Raw genomic sequence first — 19,710 nt, forward strand, 5'->3', positions numbered from 1 at the left:
CTGATACAAGTTAACTACTTGTAATGTATAGGAAATCTATATCCGGGATCTAAGTAGCTTAAAATCTTAATTTTATGAGGAAAATAGAAATAACTGACACATATATCAAGTTCACACTCTAATATTCTTTGAAGTAAGCCATCAAAGCTAATCTATACAGTAAGGTAGATTTATTCTGGTCCAGGAGCTCTTTACACTCAAAATATGCACATATTCTCTGCTCAGTCGGTTAGAATCATCACTGCATTTTGTCTAAAGGGAACTCTGAAGAAGTTACTGAATTTCTTGAAAAAGGAAGCTGGTGCAATTCATGTTCACTAATGGAACAAAAGAATCTATATTGTGCTACCATCTCTGAGTCTTGCCTTCAAGTACTAGGATTCCTCAGTAAAAACAATGCCACTAAGCTTCAAAATACTTCTGGGTAGAAAACTCAAAATTGGGCTGCCTAATTATAGGAAAACAGACTATGAAGTTTGGTATTTGTCTTGCCTTTAAGATAGCAGCAGGTAACTACTTTTTTCTATGAAGGGCTGTTAACCCAGAGAGACAGAGACAGAGCAAATCTATAGTTATTCCTTATCCCAGTGTGAGAACTACCTACTAACCTTTCCTGAATGCATGTCTTCATATCTATACCTGTATCTCAGCATCCTACCACAGCTGCGAGATCTCTCTGGAAGGACAGTTTTGCCTAATATTCCGCCTCAAGATACTGCACACAAATCATGTAGTGTGCATAAATGTGTCTCAGGGTCTGAAATGCTGGAAATTTTGTGACTCCGGTCTGCTGTGATTGCTGCCTTCAGTCTGGCCCCTGTCCACTTCACCTGCCCCCCCAATCCTGTTTTGGAATTGTTGGGGATTGAATTTGTTGCTTACAATCTCATTTTGCCTCTTGGTTGATTGAGCAGTTGTCTAATCGATGGGCAAGCAAGCATGCCCTTTTGAGATTCCCACTGGCTATGTTACTCTTATTGTAGGAAAGTGTGATCGGAAAAACTCACTTCCTTGGATTGCTGTGTTTTTTCTTTCTCTTTTTCTGTGGTAGACTTGTTGACCTAATATGTCATTGAGCAAACTGTTAAGACTTTTTTTTTAAAAAAGCAATAATATAAAAGCCTTAATTTGGTTGCCACAACTGGTAGAATGGTCAGTGAGATGGGCCAGAGGGTAGAAAGCCCTCAGATACATTGAGAAACTAATCCCTGGGTGAAGGCGAATAATGAGTAATATTTAGATTGGATGCCTAACAATGGTGTGTTGTAGGGGCAGCAAAATTTAGGGAACATGATTTCCTGAAAACTCTGGACTTCTAAGGAAAATATGAAAAATGTGGGGATGTGGCAGTCGAACAAGTTTGAACCCAATAGATCAGGGGTGTCAAACTCAATTTCATTGAGGGCCGCATCAGCATTGCAGTTGCCCTCAGGGGGCCAGGTGGGCGTGGGCTGGGTGGGCATGGCCTACTGGGTGGGCATGGCTAGAGTGCGTATGGCCTACTCGGTGGGCATGGCCAGCTCTACATCGTTCGCATCAAGGGTGCCTATGGGGGCCTGGGCAGGAGTGGGACAGATCTGAGGGTCTCTGGCAGAAGGAGGGACTCTGGGCCAGGGCCAAGGCAGTGGGGGCCGTTCCCTCACTGTTTCCAGGATGGCTTCGCGGGCCACATGAAACCACTTCGCGGGCCGGATCTGGCCCCCGGGCCTTGTGTTTGACAAGTCTGCAATAGATTAATCCAGAACCAATAATCCATGGAGCATGTAGTATTTCCATGTTTGACTTTGAGTCTCTTAAGCTAAGACAGACAATTCACAATTAAAGAATATGTGTACCTCATATGTAATGCTTTTTCTTTAAAAAAAAATTCTTGGAATTTCCCATTGTTCGCTGCCAGAATTCAGCAGCATTTTACCAACAGTAGGTCCATACTTTTTGTGGAATTTGAGGAAAGTGATTTGGGGAAACAAATAAACCAACCAAACATTTATAGGGATTTAATCTTTAAAAACTAAGAAGCAAAAACTATGTAACAAAAACCACTTTTAAACATTTCACTTTTATGATGTACTATAATACAGTTTTCACTTGTTTCCTGTTTATTCACTTTTAGCTTTGATTATACTAGTATTTGTAAGCTTGGTATGACTATTACCTAAGAGAGTTATCATGTGAATTCAAGGTTGTTTGAATTTAAGAGGACGATGAAAAGAACTTCATTAATAAATGAAGTGAAAAAAGATTGCCTGTGAAACTAAGGAAAATGTAAATGGTGTAATAGGTTTGAATAAGAGTCATCTGATCTTGTGCAGTGGAGTTAACAAATATGTGCAAGGAAGTGAAGGTGTAAGTCGAATTATGGACAGAAAGAAAGTAAAAGAAAAAGCATGTACAAGTATGAATTTACAGCTTGGTGACAGTTGCATGTTATGCTTCTTTGAATGTTGTTGATAATGATGATGATGACAACACAGGGATGAGTTTTAAGACAGATTGCGCAACATACTGAATGAATGTGATCTAGGAAAAAGTTATTCTGCTTGATGACAGAATAACAAAGACATCTGTACCATGTTTATGTTGCCGTTCCATTTGGTCTACTAATCATTGGCTCCCATCTTGCCATATTTAATCCTGAGAGGTTCTGGATATGGGTCAAACTATTTTCTGGAAATTCAAGAGTGTTTTCTTGGAAACTTAAAAGAAAAGGGGAAAAAAACTAGACTGAATGTAGACTACAGGAAGAGAAAATATGAGTCCTGTATGAAAGGACAGATTAATTTCCCAACAGAATGCATAGAAAACTGCTGGGGAGACAGTAAAAATAATTATGTTATATAAGTTTGTTCAGGTATCCTAATGGGAAATATGAAAAAGGATGCTTGAAGAAATTATGAGGTGAAAGGGTGCATATAAGAAAAATTCACATAAAAGAATAATTGTTGCAAAAAATAAAGATGAGAGCTCTTGCTAAATCTATATACCGTATATACTTGAGTATAAGCCGACTCGAGTATAAGCCGAGACCCCCAATTTCACCCCCCAAAAACTGGAAAAAGTTATTGACTCGAGTATAAGCCGATCTGCCGTTCTGCAAGCCTCCGCCGCCAGCGGAGGCTGGATCCGCGCTCTGCAAGCCTCTGCCGCCAGCAGAGGCTCGATCCGCCATTTTGCAAGCCTGAATACACAGGAATACCCTGTGTGGCCGCGGCTCTCGGGGAAGCCCTGGCTGTCCGCTTCCTCGCTCCACGCTGCCATTCGGGGCCCGCGCGTTCCCCAGGCAAATCGCGGCGCCCAGCAGGCGAGGAAACACGCCCGCTCCAGTTGCCCCCCCTTCCCTCAGGAGACGCGAAGCAAGTGACCGCCCGGAGCTTACCGAGGACTTGCGTGCGGCCGAGGCTTCGGTGCTTCCAGGATCGCGCGCACCTCTCCCAAGCCGCCGCCGTCCGGAGACCTGCCGAAGTTTGGGGAGGTTTGGGGAGGTGCGCGCGCACCTCCCCAAACCTCCCCAAACGTCGGCAGGTCTCCGGACCTCCGCGCCCTGCCTGCCTGCTTCTTTCCGCTGCAGAAAGAAGCAGGCAGGCAGGGTGCGGAGGTCCGGAGACCTGCCGACGTTTGGGGAGGTTTGGGGAGCCCAAACCTCCCCAAACCTCCCCAAACTTCGGCAGGTCTCCGGACGGTGGTGCCTTGGGAGAGGTGCGCGCGATCCCGGAAGCACCAAAGCCTCAGCCGCGCACAAGTCCTCGGTAAGTTTTTTTGTTGACTGGAGTATAAGCCGAAGTGGAATTTTTCAGCCCAAAAAGTGGGCTGAAAAATTCGGCTTATACTCAAGTATATACGGTATAAGGGAAAAGACAGCGAAGCATGCAAAGATGGCAAGGAATTGTTAAGATTAAAGTGGCCATGCAAATATATAAGTGATTTTGATGAAGAATTTAAAAACGTGCTTTGACTGAAACAAAGTGATGAAATGATTTGGGGTGAAACTGAAAGAAGGGAATATTGGAAAGATTATTTTAGAGTTTTGTATTGGAATGATAGTGAATGAATGCTGTAAGTCTTCAAGAAAAAAAAGTCAAAAAGAAAGTCAAAAGTGCTGTGAAAATTATGGAAAATTGTTAGGATTGAAGATGTAGACTGTATTAACTCGAGACGTGTTAAAATATGGATGTGCTTTGTTTGGGAGAGGTTGTATGATTTATTTAAAGTACATTTGAATACTGCATCTGTAACTGATGACTGGAATTATTGTTCCTTTATACAAAAGGAAAGAAAATAAGAATGGATGCAAAATGATGGAAGATTAGTATATCTGGAAAGGAAAGGTGAATAAGAGGTGATAGCAAATTTTTCAAAGTATGGTTTTTATGCTGGGCAGATGGTGCGTAGATCATTGTATGTGGGTGTGTTTAAGAGATCTTTTATAAATGTATGAATATGAGAATGAAAGCTTATTGTATGTTTATTTATTTAGACAAAGGGTATAAAACTGAACAGGCTTAGATTATGGTTCAATTTGAGTAATTACAGAGTTGAAGTTTGCTTGCAGAATGTGATAAGAGCTTTTAGAAGATAGAAGAGTGGTACTTACAACTGTATCTCTAAACTAGACAACCCATGCCTCCGGTGGATCATTATTTCAAAGATATTTCCTTAATTAAACAGAGAAACAGAACAGCCATGGTTGGGTAAAAAAACAGTGGGAGCGGGAGCGATTTGCGACTTCCTGCAGCCTTCCCCACTGAGTTTCCTGGTGGAAACATCACAAATCTTCCTCCTTCCCTCCCTCCTTGAAAGTTTATAACTGGTTTGATATAAATTAGATTAGTTAGTCCTCCTTCTCTTGTTTTCTTCGGCTTACTACTGCATTTTCTTTTTCTGCTATGTGCAAAACATCATTCACTCTTAAAGAGAAATTGCATGATTAGTATAAATGTTTTTTTTTTTGCACATGACTTCTGTTGGCCTCTGAAATAAGAAACAAGTTCTCTTTTTCATCTTCTGAGCTCTTATTCACCTTCTAGTTCTAAAAGTTCTGACTAAGGAAGTTGCAGACGTGATAGAAATGACCTGGATTGAACCAGTTCTTGGAACACTGCGCTCTGATCTGCAGCTTCATTATATGTTCTACTTTTCTGTTTGTTTCATGATGAAAACAGATGTTAGCCTTATTAACATCCTTAAGTTCTCTTATTCTTTTTCTGTTTTAGGTCACTGGGGACGATGTATTGGTGACTGTGGTTCAGGTGGTGTTCAGAGCCGAGTTGTGTGGTGTGTACACTCAGAAGGCTGGACAACCCATCATTCAAACTGTGAACAAAGTGATAGACCTGAATGCCAGAGGAGTTGCTTTAAAATATGTGATTGGCACCTTGAACTCTTTGAGTGGGAAGTTTCAGAATGGAGCATATGCGTTCTAGTCCCTTTTGCCCACGGTGAAGTCAAACCAAGGACTTCAGAGTGTGTAACTGCACAACATGGATTACAACACAGAACTGTGCAATGCATACAAAAGTTGAATAGAACAGTGGTTGTGAATGAGATTTGTGGATATTTTGTTCCTCAGCCATCAACGGAACAAGCCTGTCTAATACCTTGCCCACGAGATTGCGTCGTATCTGAATTTTCTTCCTGGTCTGAATGTAGCAAACATTGTGGAAAAAGTATACAGCATAGAACCCGTTTCATTATTGCTCCTCCACTCTACGGTGGAAGCAGATGTCCAAATCTCACTGAGTCCAGGGTCTGTGAGGTTTCCATGTCTTGTCCTCATGAGGAAGAGGAATATTCCTACAGTCTTAAAGTCGGACCTTGGAGTAAATGCCGGTTGCCTCATCTGAAAGAGCTCAACACGGTTGGGAGAACTATCCTGGATTTCAGCTCAGATTCAATAGAGCGAAGCACTTTTAAGCTTGAAATGGTTGAAAATTTGCAACATTCTCACAAATTGAGATCCCACTACAGTTCCAGGGCTTGGGATATAGAAATTGGTTATCAAACAAGGCAGGTGAGGTGTACAAGAAATGATGGAAAAAATGCTATATTGAGGTAAGTCCTCTTTATTCATGACAAGTCTTTTCTTGAAAGGCAGTTATGTTCCCTAGTGGGAAGAGCTGTTTTCTATTGGAGCAGCCTACCGTGGGAAGATGGAGGACCATCTGCTGCCAATTATGTGAGCAGAGGGTGAACAGCCACCTGTCAAGGTTACAGTAGCAGAGAACAGAGAGCTTGGCTACCTTGTCTTCAAGATCCTTTTCAATGTTGTGTTTTTCTTATTCTATCTGTTTTTGTGTACCATGTCTATATTCTGCAATTTTCAGGAATATTTTTATATTTAGTCTTATATAAATAGTAGAGGGTAATCAGGTTCACATAGTTCAGAGAGATAGTACCTTTAAATGTTTCTCCTTTTGGGGGGGCAGAATTTCAACCCATATTTTCTGCTAAAGGGAGCAGATAGCATTCATTGCCTACAGCAATTACAAAGCCATTTCAGATATTTCAAATCACTCGACTGCTGATTATCAAAAGAGACACAGATGCATGGAAGAAGTAATTCAAATAATTTTTACCCATTTATGATTACCAAAGATTCATAAGAGCAGAAGACCTGAAATACTTTCTATTGCAGTTGTGTCATACATGACACAGACAAAGTGGGAAATTTTTCTTTCTTTCTTTAATAATACTGTTACTGAAGTTTATAGATACAAAGATAAAAACTAATAAAAATAAAAAATGCAGAGAAAAAAGAAAAAATGAAAAAGATATATTGTTAAGTTTTATATATATATTCTTTTTGGAAATTCTTAACGGACTTTTGCTGATTAGGATTGAATCATCAGGCTTTATAATTTGTTTATTAATAAGATGAAAAAGATGATAGATCGATGATAGATCGATGATTAGATAGATAGATAGATAGATAGATAGATAGATAGATAGATAGATAGATAGATAGATAGACAGACAGACAGACAGACAGACAGACAGACAGACGGACAAACTTCCCCCTCCACCAAACAACATTATCTTTTCTGTAACCTATTACCTTCTGTGATATGTCAAAAAAAAATCTTCCACCTGTATCTGATCAACATATATTTATTACAAATGTCTGTATACAAGCACGTGCAGACACACACACATATATGCAAACATATATATACAACTTGAGCAAAGAAATTTGTTTTATATTCCAATCCTTTATATTTAACATAGTAATTTACCAATTTATCTGCAAAGTCTTCAGAGAGGAATTCTGTGGTGCTGATCCATTTATTGGAACCTTGTTCTGATGTGCTTGCCTTCAGCCCTGAAAATCTTCTTTGCTTCTTCAGGGGGAAAAAAAGTTTTTCTTTCTCTTTCATACCATTGGGACAAGTAAGGTTGTTTGGAAGGGGATTTAAAACAATAAAAGAAGCAGTTTTCCCTAAAAGAGATGAAGAAGGTTGCTAATTTGGACAACTTTAAAAGACAATTCAGGGAGAATAGGTCTATCAAAATATTTTGGTCTTGAAGATTCAAGATCAAACTCACTTAGAATCAGAATCAGAATAGAGTAGAGCTGGAAGGGGCCTTGTTGTCTAGTCCAGCCCCTTGCTCAAGCAGGAGATCCTACACCATTTTAGACAAGTGTCTGTTCAGTCTGTTCTTAAAAATCTCAAGTGATGAAGCACCCACAACTTCTGACTGCAAGCTGTTCCACTGGTTAATTGTCCTCATGGTTAGGAAGTTTTTCCTTAATTCCAGGTTGCTTCTCTCCTTGATTAGTTTCCATCCATTGTTTCTTGTCCTGCCCTCTGGTGCTTTGGAAAATAAATTGACCCCCTCCTCTTTGTGGCAGTCTCTCAAATACTGGAATACTGCTATCATAGTCCTTCTTTTCTCTAGACTAGTCAAGCCCAAATCCTGCAATCTTTCTTCATAAGTTTTAGTCTCCAGGCCTTTAATCATCTTAGTTGCTCTTCTTTGCAACTTTTCCAAAGTCTCAACATCTTTTTTGTAATGTGGTGACCAAAAGTGGATGCAGTGTTCTAGGTGTGGCCTTACTAAGGCTTTATAAAGTGGTACTAATACTTCATATGATTTTGATTCTATGCCTCTGTTTATACAACCAAGGATTGTATTAGCCTTTTTGGCTGCTGCCACACACTGCTGACTCATGTTTAAGTGATCATCCACTAGGACTCCAAGATGCCTCTCACAGTTACTGTTTTTGAGCCAGGTTTCACCTAATCTGTACTTGTATCTTCGGTTTTTCCTGCCCAGGTGTAAAACCTTGCTTTTCTCCACATTAAATTTCATTTTGTTGGATAGGACCCATAACCAGTGAACAATTAACTAGTGTACGATTAACCAGGGAACAATTAACCAGTGGAACAGCTTGCCTTCAGAAGTTAGGGGTGCTTCATCGCTGGAGTTTTTTAAGAAGAGACTGGACAGCCACTTGTCTCAAATATAGGGTATAGGGTCTCCTGGTTGAACAGGGGGCTGGACTAGAAAACCTCCAAGGTCACTTCCACCTCTATTCTGATTGATTCATTGATTCATTCTTTCCTCCAGGACAGTGGCAGTCTTCCTCCAAATTCTAATTATAGTGGAACAATGGTGGGAGAAGTTTATGTTACCATAGCTTGGATCGGAATACCCCAAAGGAATCTGGTTGGGCATAGAGAGATACTAAATGTTGCATGAGGATGGACTCTTACGTATATTAATACTGGAAATTAATAGGAATGTTGAAGATGGAACTGTACCATGTATAGAAATGAATCTTTAAAGAAATAAACCTTGCTTGGGCCACTGCATGGAGATCGCCTGTAAGTTGACAGGCTAAAAAAAGAAATATACATTTTTGTATGGTATGCTAACCTGACAATTTAGAGTGAATCAATGTTCATGCCAATCTAATATTTATTTATTTATTTATTTATTTATTTATTTATTTATTTATTTATTTATTTATTTATTTATTTATTTATTTTTATATACCGCCCTTCTCCCGAGGGACTCGGGGCGGTGTACAGAGTAAGGTGGGTATACAATTAAACAATAGTAAAAAACGATAGTAAAAACAAATGAAACCCCAAGAGCTATCAGGCCAGGCCGGACTGCTGGAACAGGTAAGTTTTTAAGTCGCGCCGGAAGGTGCGAAGGTCGGGGGGCCATCCGGATTTCAGTAGGCAAGCAGTTCCAGAGGGTTGGGGCACCCACTGAGAATGCCCTCCCCCTGGGGGCCACCAGCCGGCATTCTTTGAGCGGTGGCACCCTGAGGAGGCCCTCTCTGTGGGAGCGCACAGGACGGAGGGGTGTTGACGTTGGCAGAAGGTGCTCCCGTAGGTAATCCGGACCCATGCTATGTAGGGCTTTGTATGTCATTGTTAGCACCTTGAATTTCACTCGGAAGGCAACCGGCAGCCAGTGCAGCTCACGGAGGAGAGGTGTGATATGGGAGTATCGGGAGGCCCCCAAAAGTGTTCGTGCAGCTGCACTCTGCACCAGTTGAAGCTTCCGAGTGGCTCTCAAGGGCAGCCCCATGTAGAGAGCGTTACAGTAGTCAAGGCGGGAGGTCACAAGTGCATGGGTGACTGTACGTAAGGCATCCAGGTCCAGATAAGGTCGTAGTTGGCGCACCAGTTGAACCCGAGTGAAGGCCCCCTTGGCCACAGCTCCTATGTGGTCTTCCAAGGATAACTGTGAGTCTAGGAGGACACCCAGGTTGCGGGCCCTATTAGCAGGGGGTAATAACTCATCCCCGATGTTAAGGGATGGAACGTTCTGAGTATCCTGGCATGCCGGTATGTACAGCCATTCAGTCTTGTCCGGGTTGAGTTGAAGCCTGTTCCTCCCCATCCATTCCCGGACCGCTTCCAGGCAACGGGACATCACGACGAGGGCATCACTGATGCTGTTTGGAGTTGAGATGAAAAGCTGGGTATCATCAGCATACTGATGGTACCCTACTCCAAAACCACGAATGATCTCACCTAGCGGTTTCATGTAGATGTTGAACAGGAGAGGCGAGAGAACCGACCCCTGAGGGACTCCACAAACGAGAGGCCTCGGAGTCGACCTCTGTCCTCCTGCCAACACCGACTGCGAGCGTCCCAGGAGGAAGGAGGAGAACCACCGCAGAACCGTGCCTCCCACTCCCAATCCCCTGAGGCGCCGCAGCAAGATACCATGGTCGATGGTATCGAATGCCGCCGAAAGGTCTAATAAGACTAGGACAGAGGAATGGCCCCTGTCCCGGGCCCTCCAGAGATCATTCATCAGAGTGACCAATGCCGTCTCCGTGCTGTAGCCCGGCCTGAAGCCCGATTGGTACGGGTCTAGATAATCCGCTTCCTCCAGGACCTGAGGAAGCTGATGCGCCACCACACTCTCAACAACCTTCGCAAGGAAGCGAAGGTTGGAGACTGGACGAAAGTTATTCAATGAAGCTGGGTCTAAGGTGGGCTTCTTGAGGAGAGGTCTCACCACCGCCTCCTTCAAGGAGGCGGGGAAGTGACCCTCCCTCAGAGAAGCAGAGATGACCGCCAGAAACCAGCCTCGTGTCCCCTCTCGGGCTGCATAAGCCAGCCAGGAAGGGCATGGGTCCAGTAAGCATGTGGAGGAGCTCAACCTCCTCATAATCCTGTCCACTTCCTTTGGAGTCACAGGATCAAATTCCTCCCAGATGACGTCGACAAGACTGTCCATGTCCTGTTCCTCAGACTCTGCCCAGTTGGAGTCCAGGCCGGTTCGAATCCGAGCGATTTTATCCAACAGATATTGGCCGAATTCCTCGGCTCGGCCCTGTAAGGATTCCTCTCTCACCTCTTGGTTCAGAAGGGAGCGAGTCACTCTGAACAGGGCAGCCGGGCGATTATCTGCGGACGCGATGAGGGTGGAAAAATAATTGGATCTCGCCACCCTCATCGCTGCGAGATAAGACCTGGTGAGGATTCTTAGTCGCAACCGGTCGGATTCGGATCGACTGGATCTCCAACGGCTCTCTAGGCCCCGTCTCTGACGCTTCATCTCCCGGAGCTCCGCAGTGAACCATGGGGCTCGCTGGGATCTGCGCCGGGTCAGGGGCCGCAGGGGTACAACTCGGTCAAGTGCCTCTGTGGCTGCCCTTTCCCAGGCTTCCACTAAGGCATCTGCCGAGCTGTGAGCAGAGAGTGCAGGTGGGTTCTCAAGCGCTGCCTGGAACCTATCCGGGTCCATCAGGCGCCTGGGGCGGTACCATCTGGTTGGTTCCGCGCACCCACGGCGGGGGGTGGCAAAGCGGAAGTCTAGCCGTAGGAGGTGATGGTCGGTCCATGACAGGGGCATAATGGTTGGGGAGCCCCCACCGAGATCATCACGCCACCGTCCAGATAAGAAAACCAAGTCGGGGTTGTGGCCTCCCTAATGATTCGGTCCTGAAATTATTTGCGACAGGTCCATGGCCGTCATGGAAGCCATGAACTCCCGAGCTAGTTCGGATGATCCTCCTAGGGACGGTAGGTTGAAGTCGCCCAAAACCATGAGTTTGGGGAATTCAACCACCAACCCCGAGAGGACATCGAGTAGCTTAGGCAGGGCTGCCGCTGCGCGATTAGGTGGAAGGTACGCCAGCAGCAGGCTCAACTGCGCCCCCGGACCGTATCTCAGAAAGAGACTCACACCCGACTATCTGAGGGACGGTGGTCTCCCGCGGGCTAAGGGTCTCCCTGATGATTACTGCCACTCCTCCGCCCCTACCATGGGCCCGAGGCTGGTGCAGCACCTGGAAACCAGATGGGCAGAGGTCAACCAGAGGGACACCACCCTCTGGGCCCAGCCAGGTTTCCGTGATGCAAGCCAGGTCCGCGCGCTCCCTCTCCACTAGGTCTCGAACAAGGGGAGCCTTGTTGGCAACGGACCTGGCATTTAGGTAGACCAGCCTGAGCTCAGGCGGCTGCACATCTCCACTCCCGGGTCCTCGGGGGAAGTACAGAGGGTCGGAGCATCTCACCGCTTGTAGAGAGCGGAGATGACCCTCCCGGTGTCGATACGGCCCTCTGCTTGTGCACCTTCTGCCGTTCCCTACCATCCTGGGAATTGGTTGTACGTCACCTCGCCACTGGGCTTTGTCGGCGACTGGACCCCGTTCCTCACCTTCGTGAACGGTCGTAGGCCTGGCCTGCGCTATGGTTGATGGAAGGGTCCCCTTCGCCGAACCACCATAGTCTTTTCCCACCCCCCTCCCTAACCCGACAAAGAACTTAACTAAGAACTTAATCAGGGGCCTCTTGTTGGTCTTATGCTGTAGGCCCCTGACCCTGCCCGGCCATCTCTCAGAGGCCCAATGGTCGGGCCCGTCATCGAGATTGGATGTAGCGAAGGCGGGTCGCACCCAGGAGAGGGGGGAATCCCTGAGGGCGTGCAGGTCTGTGCTGGAGTATTGGAGGAGCATAGAGTCACAAGGGTTTTTTGGAAGGCAGTCCCCTGGATGGAGAATCAGCAGGAGGGTCTAGTCGGGTAGGTGGGTATCTGGACCGTCACCCAGCCACTGCCACTTGGCTGGATGAACCCCAGAAGCAGGCCACTCCCCATCCTCTCACGATGGGTTGTGACTCTGCTTCCGGAGGTGGTCCAGAACCCACTCTGGGTGAAGCATACCCCATAGAGCTCTCCCCTCTATGGGGCTGCAGGTGTAGGTCAAGCCACTCTGCCACCGTGGCTTGCACCCAGGCCCATTAGATTGCCAATCTAATATTGCAAGTCATGTTATAGAGAAATGAAATTGATACATACACCAGAGTTTAGAGTTGGATTGTTTGCTATTAACTACCCAGACCATCGACCAAATAGTTGTTTACACTGAATCATCAATTTTTGCATTTTAGAGCTAAAAAACTTGGCTCTTATTTAAAAAAAAAATATAAGTTCCATAGTTGTAGAGTAGCTAGTAAGATTAATCTTTTTCACTACAATTTTTTGCCAAGCTCAGGGAAGATAATAATTCCATTAGTACAATGTCTATTACCATATTCAAGCTTCAAGCTTTTTTATAGAATGAGAACTTTAATAGAACTTTAACATTTCTGTCTGTCAATTTTTTCTGAGCTAATTTTCTTATCATTCCTGTATTGTAAATGTAGTAAGTAAATAAGTGCAAATAATAATTTGAATACAAAACTATTCTAACAGTAAGTAATGGGGAATGATAAGTAAAATAGCATTGATACCTAGTATTAAGTTATGTATAAAATATAACAAATGTTGAAGGCTGAAATAATGTAAGAGATCGGATCCCTCTCAATTTTTCTGGTTACCTTTATATGATCCCTTTATCTGACCTGTAATTCCCAAATCTCACAAGAAGAAAATAAGGATGGGGATAAAAGGAGTTTGCTAAAGTTACTGAAATATTTGCAGGACCAGTGAAATAGAAATGTATTTCTTAGTGTATGTGTGACCTTTTGTTTATTACACTGTATATATCTTCTTCTTCTTTTGGTGTGATTTAGGCAAAAGGCATGTTGTTTTGGTGCAAATTGTCCTGTAGCTTTTGTCTTACATAGAGTTAAAGAGATAGCGACCTTCCACTCTTGCTTGAATTATTCTGCAGTATTGTAATTGCACAGGAGTCTCTGGACTTAATTCCTGTATAGACCAGATTAATTTGCCATATGATTCATGGCTAGAGAAAGACATAAGCACACGTGTTAAAACCAAATCATTTTAAACAATGCTTTTGGCAGCATTTTTGTTCATTACTAGGGTAAAGATATATTTCAAGAGAAAAAGACCCTTGACAGGTAATCCATTCATGAATTCATGAACTCATTTTGGTGCAGATTTGAATTGTTTCCTCTTCTAGACCGGGTTCCGCATAGTTCTCACTTTTAAATCTTGAGGCTAGCTTACTTGGCACTTGCCTGACCATGATCCTGAATGATGCAGCTATCTAATAAGAAGGTTGGTAGAAGAGAGATTTTATCTTTTCTTTTCTGTAATATATGTTTGGACGTATCATTTTGCTATTTTCATTCTGCTTTTTGGAGTGCTGGAAATCATCTGTTATCAAAAGTCATTTCTCCACCCAGGGTCCTGAAACATATATTCCAAATCTCATTTCCAGTAGGTGAGGATGCTCATGCAAATACCAATCACTGCTTCCTTCCTTTGTCTGAAGTGAACTTTTTGGGCCTTGAAGCAAAAGAATGGAAGAAAGTAGTGATGATGGTGCTCTCAGGAATAAGAAAAACAAAGAGTACCTGTTCTGTTTGTTGTACTGCTATTAGCAGCGATATGAATAGGGGTGATTGCTTTGTTGAGTACCCCAGTTGCAACGCCCATCTCCTGTAGTAATGATAATATCCTTCAAACTGACAATATGAAGCATATGATAGTCAAGAAGAAGGTTCGAAGTGAATAGAGAGTGAAGAAGGTATTAAAGTCCAAACTCAATGGAGGAAATACCATGAAGGCAATTAATACTTGGAAAATGCCAGTCGTTCATACACCGCTGGAATAGTGTACTGGACTCAAGCAAAACTAAAAGCCTTAGATAGGAAGACCAGAAAAATAATAACAAAGTATTATTCATCCATGCAGCAAGGTTGATAGACTCTACTTACTAAGGAAAATAAGTGGACATGTTGCAACTACATTGGATGGTTAAAGAGGGAAACAAGGGGATTGGAAGAATATCTGAAGGATAGTGAAGAAGATGCATTGAAGATAGGCTTGCTGAGTACTGGAGAGACCAAACTGGCCAACAAGAATGAGCAAATGAAGAACTTGACAGGGGGATAAATAGGCCAAATCCAACCTAAATACCTGGCTAGCTTTGCAACGAACCATGATAATAATAATATTTTCAAACAAAGTATGTGAAAAATCTGTTTTTACATTTTTATGTAGCAAACATCAATTATATTAATTTCCAGTTTACAAAGCAGAAATGCCCCTTTAGTACCTTTGTAATTTTATGCTACATTTAGTGTAATTAACCTCACATTATATGTGATTAAATGCTGTGATCCTGTTACAAAATTGTGGCATCATGAGACCATTATACAGAGAGCGGCTATTGAGCTTGTCTCTCATTTCAAGAAATTTACACCCCAATCTTAATTATTTGAGGAAGAAACTTCTTAGGGGAAGTCTCATTTTCTGAATGACATTTGCACGGCCTACATACTTCAACTTTCCAAACAGCAGCTTTAAATCAATGAGACAGTAATATTGGAATCCTTTCAATGTTGCCAGGCTCTTACATTACTTCAAAGTAGTCCTTTAATTGACCCATCTGTATATTCTTGCTCCTGCGATGTCTCTTTGGTTTCCTTAATCTCTTCCACTATTTGGCAAGAGATAACAAATTGGGGATTGATAAAATGTAACTGGAGGACCTAATTATTATGGAGTAGTTGTAGTGGGGTTTTTTTTGGCTCTTTGGTGGTAACTCTTCAGGATTTGTTTTTAACAAAATGCTTTCTTATCACAGCCTTTGTATGCAAGAAGCCATCCCTTTGACCTTTCGCTCCTGCATTATGCCTAAAGACTGTGAAACATCAGACTGGTCTTCCTGGAGCTCCTGTTCAAAGACTTGTTATTACTCAGGGGATCTCTCACCAGGATTCCGCAGCAGAAGAAGGATTATAAAGCACATAGCTCTTGGAGCTGGGAGGGAATGTCCTGAAACCGAAGAGAGGGAAGCCTGCAATACTGGCAGTGGAGGAAAACACCTTCCGCCTTGCCCAAGGTATCCCATGCCTTTATATTTCTCTTATTTTGCCAGAGTTGATCTTCAGGTGCCTCTAGTGGTTTTAGGGTCCTACGGTTGGCGTCTTTGGATCTACTGAAGAACCAAAGAATGGACCCATGCACATTGTTATGAATATGACAGATACCCGAACGCTTGTCCTGCATGTATCTCAGGATGCTTTTTACGCTTTTGGTGTAGAGCAGGCATGTCAAACACAAGACCCGGTGGCCGCATCCGGCCCACGAAGTGGTTTCATGTGGCCCGCGAAGCCATCCTGGAAACAGTGAGGGAATGGCCCCCACTGCCTTGGCCCTGGCCCAGAGACCCTCCTTCTGCCAGAGACCCTCAGATCTGTCCCACTCCCGCCCAGGCCCCCATAGGCACCCTTGATGCAAACAATGTAGAGCTGGCCATGCCCACCCAGTAGGCCATATGCACTCTAGCCACGCCTACCCAGTAGGCCATGCCCACCCTGGCCATACCCACCCGGCCCCTTGAGGGCAACCGCAATGCTGATGCGGCCCTCAATGAAATTGAGTTTGACACCCCTGGTGTAGAGAATAAGGAAGATGATTTTGAAGGAGAAATGCAGGAACATTTGTTAAAGTCTAGAACAGTTAGATCGCATTTAGGAAGTGGCTCAGACAAAACTAATCCTACGGGTAGTCCTTGACTTGTAACCATTTGTTTAGTGGCCATTCGAAGTTACAACGGCACTGCCAAAAGTACCTGATGATCGTTTTTCACACTTACGACCGTTGCAGCATCCCCACGGTCACGTGATCAAAATTCAGATGCTTGGCAACTGACTCATATTTATGAGGATTGCGGCGCCCCAGGGTCATGTGACTCACCTTTTGTGACCTTCTGACAAGCAAAGTCAATGGGGAAGCCATTCATGTAACAACTGTATTACTACCTTAACAACTGCAGTGATTCACTTAAAAACTGTGGCAAGAAAGGTCATAAAATGGGGCAAAACTCACTTAACAACTGTCTTGCTTAGCAGTGGAAATTTGGGGCCCAAATGTGGTTATACGTTGAAGGCTACCCATATAAGAAGGATGAGATTAAGCACAATCAGACTTGCAGAATTCTATTATAATAGCCAATCTGCAGCCTTGCTGTAGAGTTAAATTGCTGGTCTGGATCCATCTAGTGGGAATGGCATCCTATATGACAGGGGTGTCAAACTGCCGGCCCACAGGCCAGACGCGTCACGACAAAACCGCGCCCACCCCATTGCCGGCAATGGGAAAAAAGCTCCGATACGTCGCGCGACGTCACATGACGTTGCGAGTTTGACATGTCTGCTATATCACAGCACACCCAGGCAGGAACATATTATAAGTGACTTTGTGTCAACATTCTCTGGAGCATTGCCCAAGTTTGATAAAGGGTTAAATGAGAGAGAACAAAGAAATGAATCAGGTGGAAGCCTGGCTATGAAAGTTCAGCTTGTCCTTGATGGTTTGTGCTTCCCTTAAAAGAGCAGCCTGGGCAGTGCTCTTTCCTTTTCAGCTCTTGATAGCTTCCCAAGTGACAATTGTAGAGAGGAGTGTGGTTGCATGCTTACTGCTAGAATGTGGCAACTGTGGCTGCTCATGTGTCAAATGGATTTTCAACATTCTGGGTGCTTTCAGCACATTCCAACTGGACTGTGCAAAATGCTGTATGTGAAAAGTATGCCAAAACTGACCCATGCAAAGATCTGGTTCCCAGGATACCCAGGCTGAAAAATCTGCATTCTTGCTTTCCAAACACATTTTAAAGCGTAGCCATGAATTGTTAAATTCTCAATTGTAAGACATGGACTATCTGAGCCATTTGCCTAACCTGTTAAAAATCTGCAGCTAAGGCATGTCAGAAACCCCCTCAGAAGTTATTTTTCCCACCCTAAAAAAACATGCCAATCTTATGAATAAAATAAATTTGTTGCCAATGTGAGGTAATCTTCCTCAGTATTTTGGAGACTACATTCACAGGCTATTGGGGGAAGATACTTGAGGAAACAAAGGATGAAGAATTCAGTCTCTACTCTTTCACTGCTGTTTCACTACTCTCAGAATTTTTTAAACATTTGTAATATCAGGTTTTTGCATGATCTGTCTTCCTGGTCATTGTCAATAAAAAGAGAAAGTAAGTTTAATATTAAAACACAGCAAAATATGAAAAAACACATTTGTAGATGTTTAGTACATAATCTTTAGGCATAGAACTAGATGTGCAACATAACTATCAGGCATATAATTATCTAAAAGCAATGAGGTTTCAAATTTATTAAACTTTATCCCTGCCTCTCTTCAGCTTTCTATTGAATTACTGAGTCTTGTTGAATTGATCTTCTGCTTTTGGTAAGTTAGAAACCACAAGTAGATAAAAGTAGGGGGGAAAAAGATTATGGCTTAGAGGGCTGTGTGCCAAAAGAAGAAGGAGTCAAGCTACTAGATCACATCTACTATTATTTGAAAACACTATCATTGAAGTGAGAACTTGCCAAGGGTAACATTTTGAGCTACTAATTTTTGCAAATCCAGTTGTAAGAATCCTGCTACACCATGCTCAATATCAGCTAAAAATCAGAATGTTCATCTCTTTAAAAGCTACAGTATTGAATGTGAGTATGCAGACTTGAAGCTGACAAGATCTCTCGGCATACCGGTATATGGGGCACTGACTTCACACTTATCAGCAGTTCTGTGTGATACTAAGAGATTGTGGAAGTGCCAGTAAGTGCATTGTGAAAATAAAACAAGAGGAAAAAACACAAGTGTTTCTGAGAGGCTTTTTGCTCATAAAACTGAAGAGATAATAAAAGCAAATGTGACTGTCATTTTCCTTTCTTTGGGTAAAAAAACCCCTCTTCATATACGTTTAAAATGTTTGACCTTTCGGTAAATAAGAGTTAGGAAGACTGACAGGCTTCTCTCTCTCTCTCTCTCTCTCTCTCTCTCTCTCTCTCTCTCTCTCTCCCTCCCTCCCTCCCCTTCCCCCTCCCTTCCTCCTTCTCTCTCTCTCTCTCTCTCTCTCTCTCTCTCTCTCTCTCTCTCTCTCTCTCTCTCTCTCTCTCTCTCTCTCTCTCTCTCTCTCTCTCTCTCTCTCTCCCTCTCTCCCCCTTTTACTGGTCTAGTGCATGTAGCTAAGGCAGGGGTAGGCAACCTTGGCTCTTTTATGACTCGTGGACTTCAACTCCCAGAATTCCTGAGCCAGGTGGCTCAGGAATTCTGGGAGTTGAAGTCCACGAGTCATAAAAGAGCCAAGGTTGCCTACCCCTGAGCTAAGGGGAGCATTTAATTGGAATATTTAGTTGGAAGTATGTTATACGCTGTTCCAATTGAAACTGACTTTCAGTGGTTTACCACACCCTCTTTATATAAACCAGGTTGAAGACTGCATAGTTGGAAATAAATAATAGAGTTCAAGACAATGTGCAGTGATGGGCCGGGGAAAAATGTTTTAGAACTGTAGTCTTTTCTGTAGGCAATTTTTTAGGACACATGGTTTTATTGAAGACCTTTTGTTACGAGCCTTGTCCAGCTCTTTATCCTTGAAAGCTTTTATGTCTGCCCATACACTGCTGTTTATTATTCTTCCTGCGAATGCTAGAACTTTTTTCAAATTCACCTGGTGAGGAAGAAATAGAAAGAAAAAAACAACCCATAGAAACATGGAATCATAGGGTTGGAAGGGACATCAGAGGTCTTCTAGTCCAGCCTCTTGCTCAAGGCAGGTGCTTTATACCACCCCAGTCAAAAAGTAATATATCTGCATAGCTTTACAGTGAAGATAGAAAAACTTTATAGCAAAGGTAGAACGAGAAAAGAAAAAGTATAAATTTTCACCAGTCAAAGCAGCCCAGGATGCATGAAATAGCCATGGAAGGAGGTGACCTGGGTCCAGTCCTGCCACAATGCAGAGTGGCCAGTTGGAGCTGTGACCTGTTGAATGAAATGAAACACATCAAAGGAAAGACAGAAACA

General features: G+C 43.3%; 1 protein-coding gene across 1 annotated transcript in view; it reads left to right on the top strand.

Moving 5' to 3' along the window:
• The window catches only part of THSD7B (thrombospondin type 1 domain containing 7B), a gene marked incomplete at its 5' end in the record, with an annotated part of 477,345 nt that overhangs the window by 137,600 nt on the left and 320,035 nt on the right, over window positions 1-19,710 (top strand). Inside the window, 2 exons of the mRNA XM_081346642.1 lie at window positions 5,211-6,048; window positions 15,470-15,727. Coding sequence (XP_081202768.1) covers window positions 5,211-6,048; window positions 15,470-15,727 — 1,096 coding nt within the window. The remainder of the gene's footprint in view (window positions 1-5,210; window positions 6,049-15,469; window positions 15,728-19,710) is intronic.

The sequence above is a fragment of the Vipera berus genome (assembly GCF_964194415.1).
Source record: "Vipera berus genome assembly, chromosome: 1".
Lineage (NCBI taxonomy): Eukaryota > Metazoa > Chordata > Lepidosauria > Squamata > Viperidae > Vipera > Vipera berus.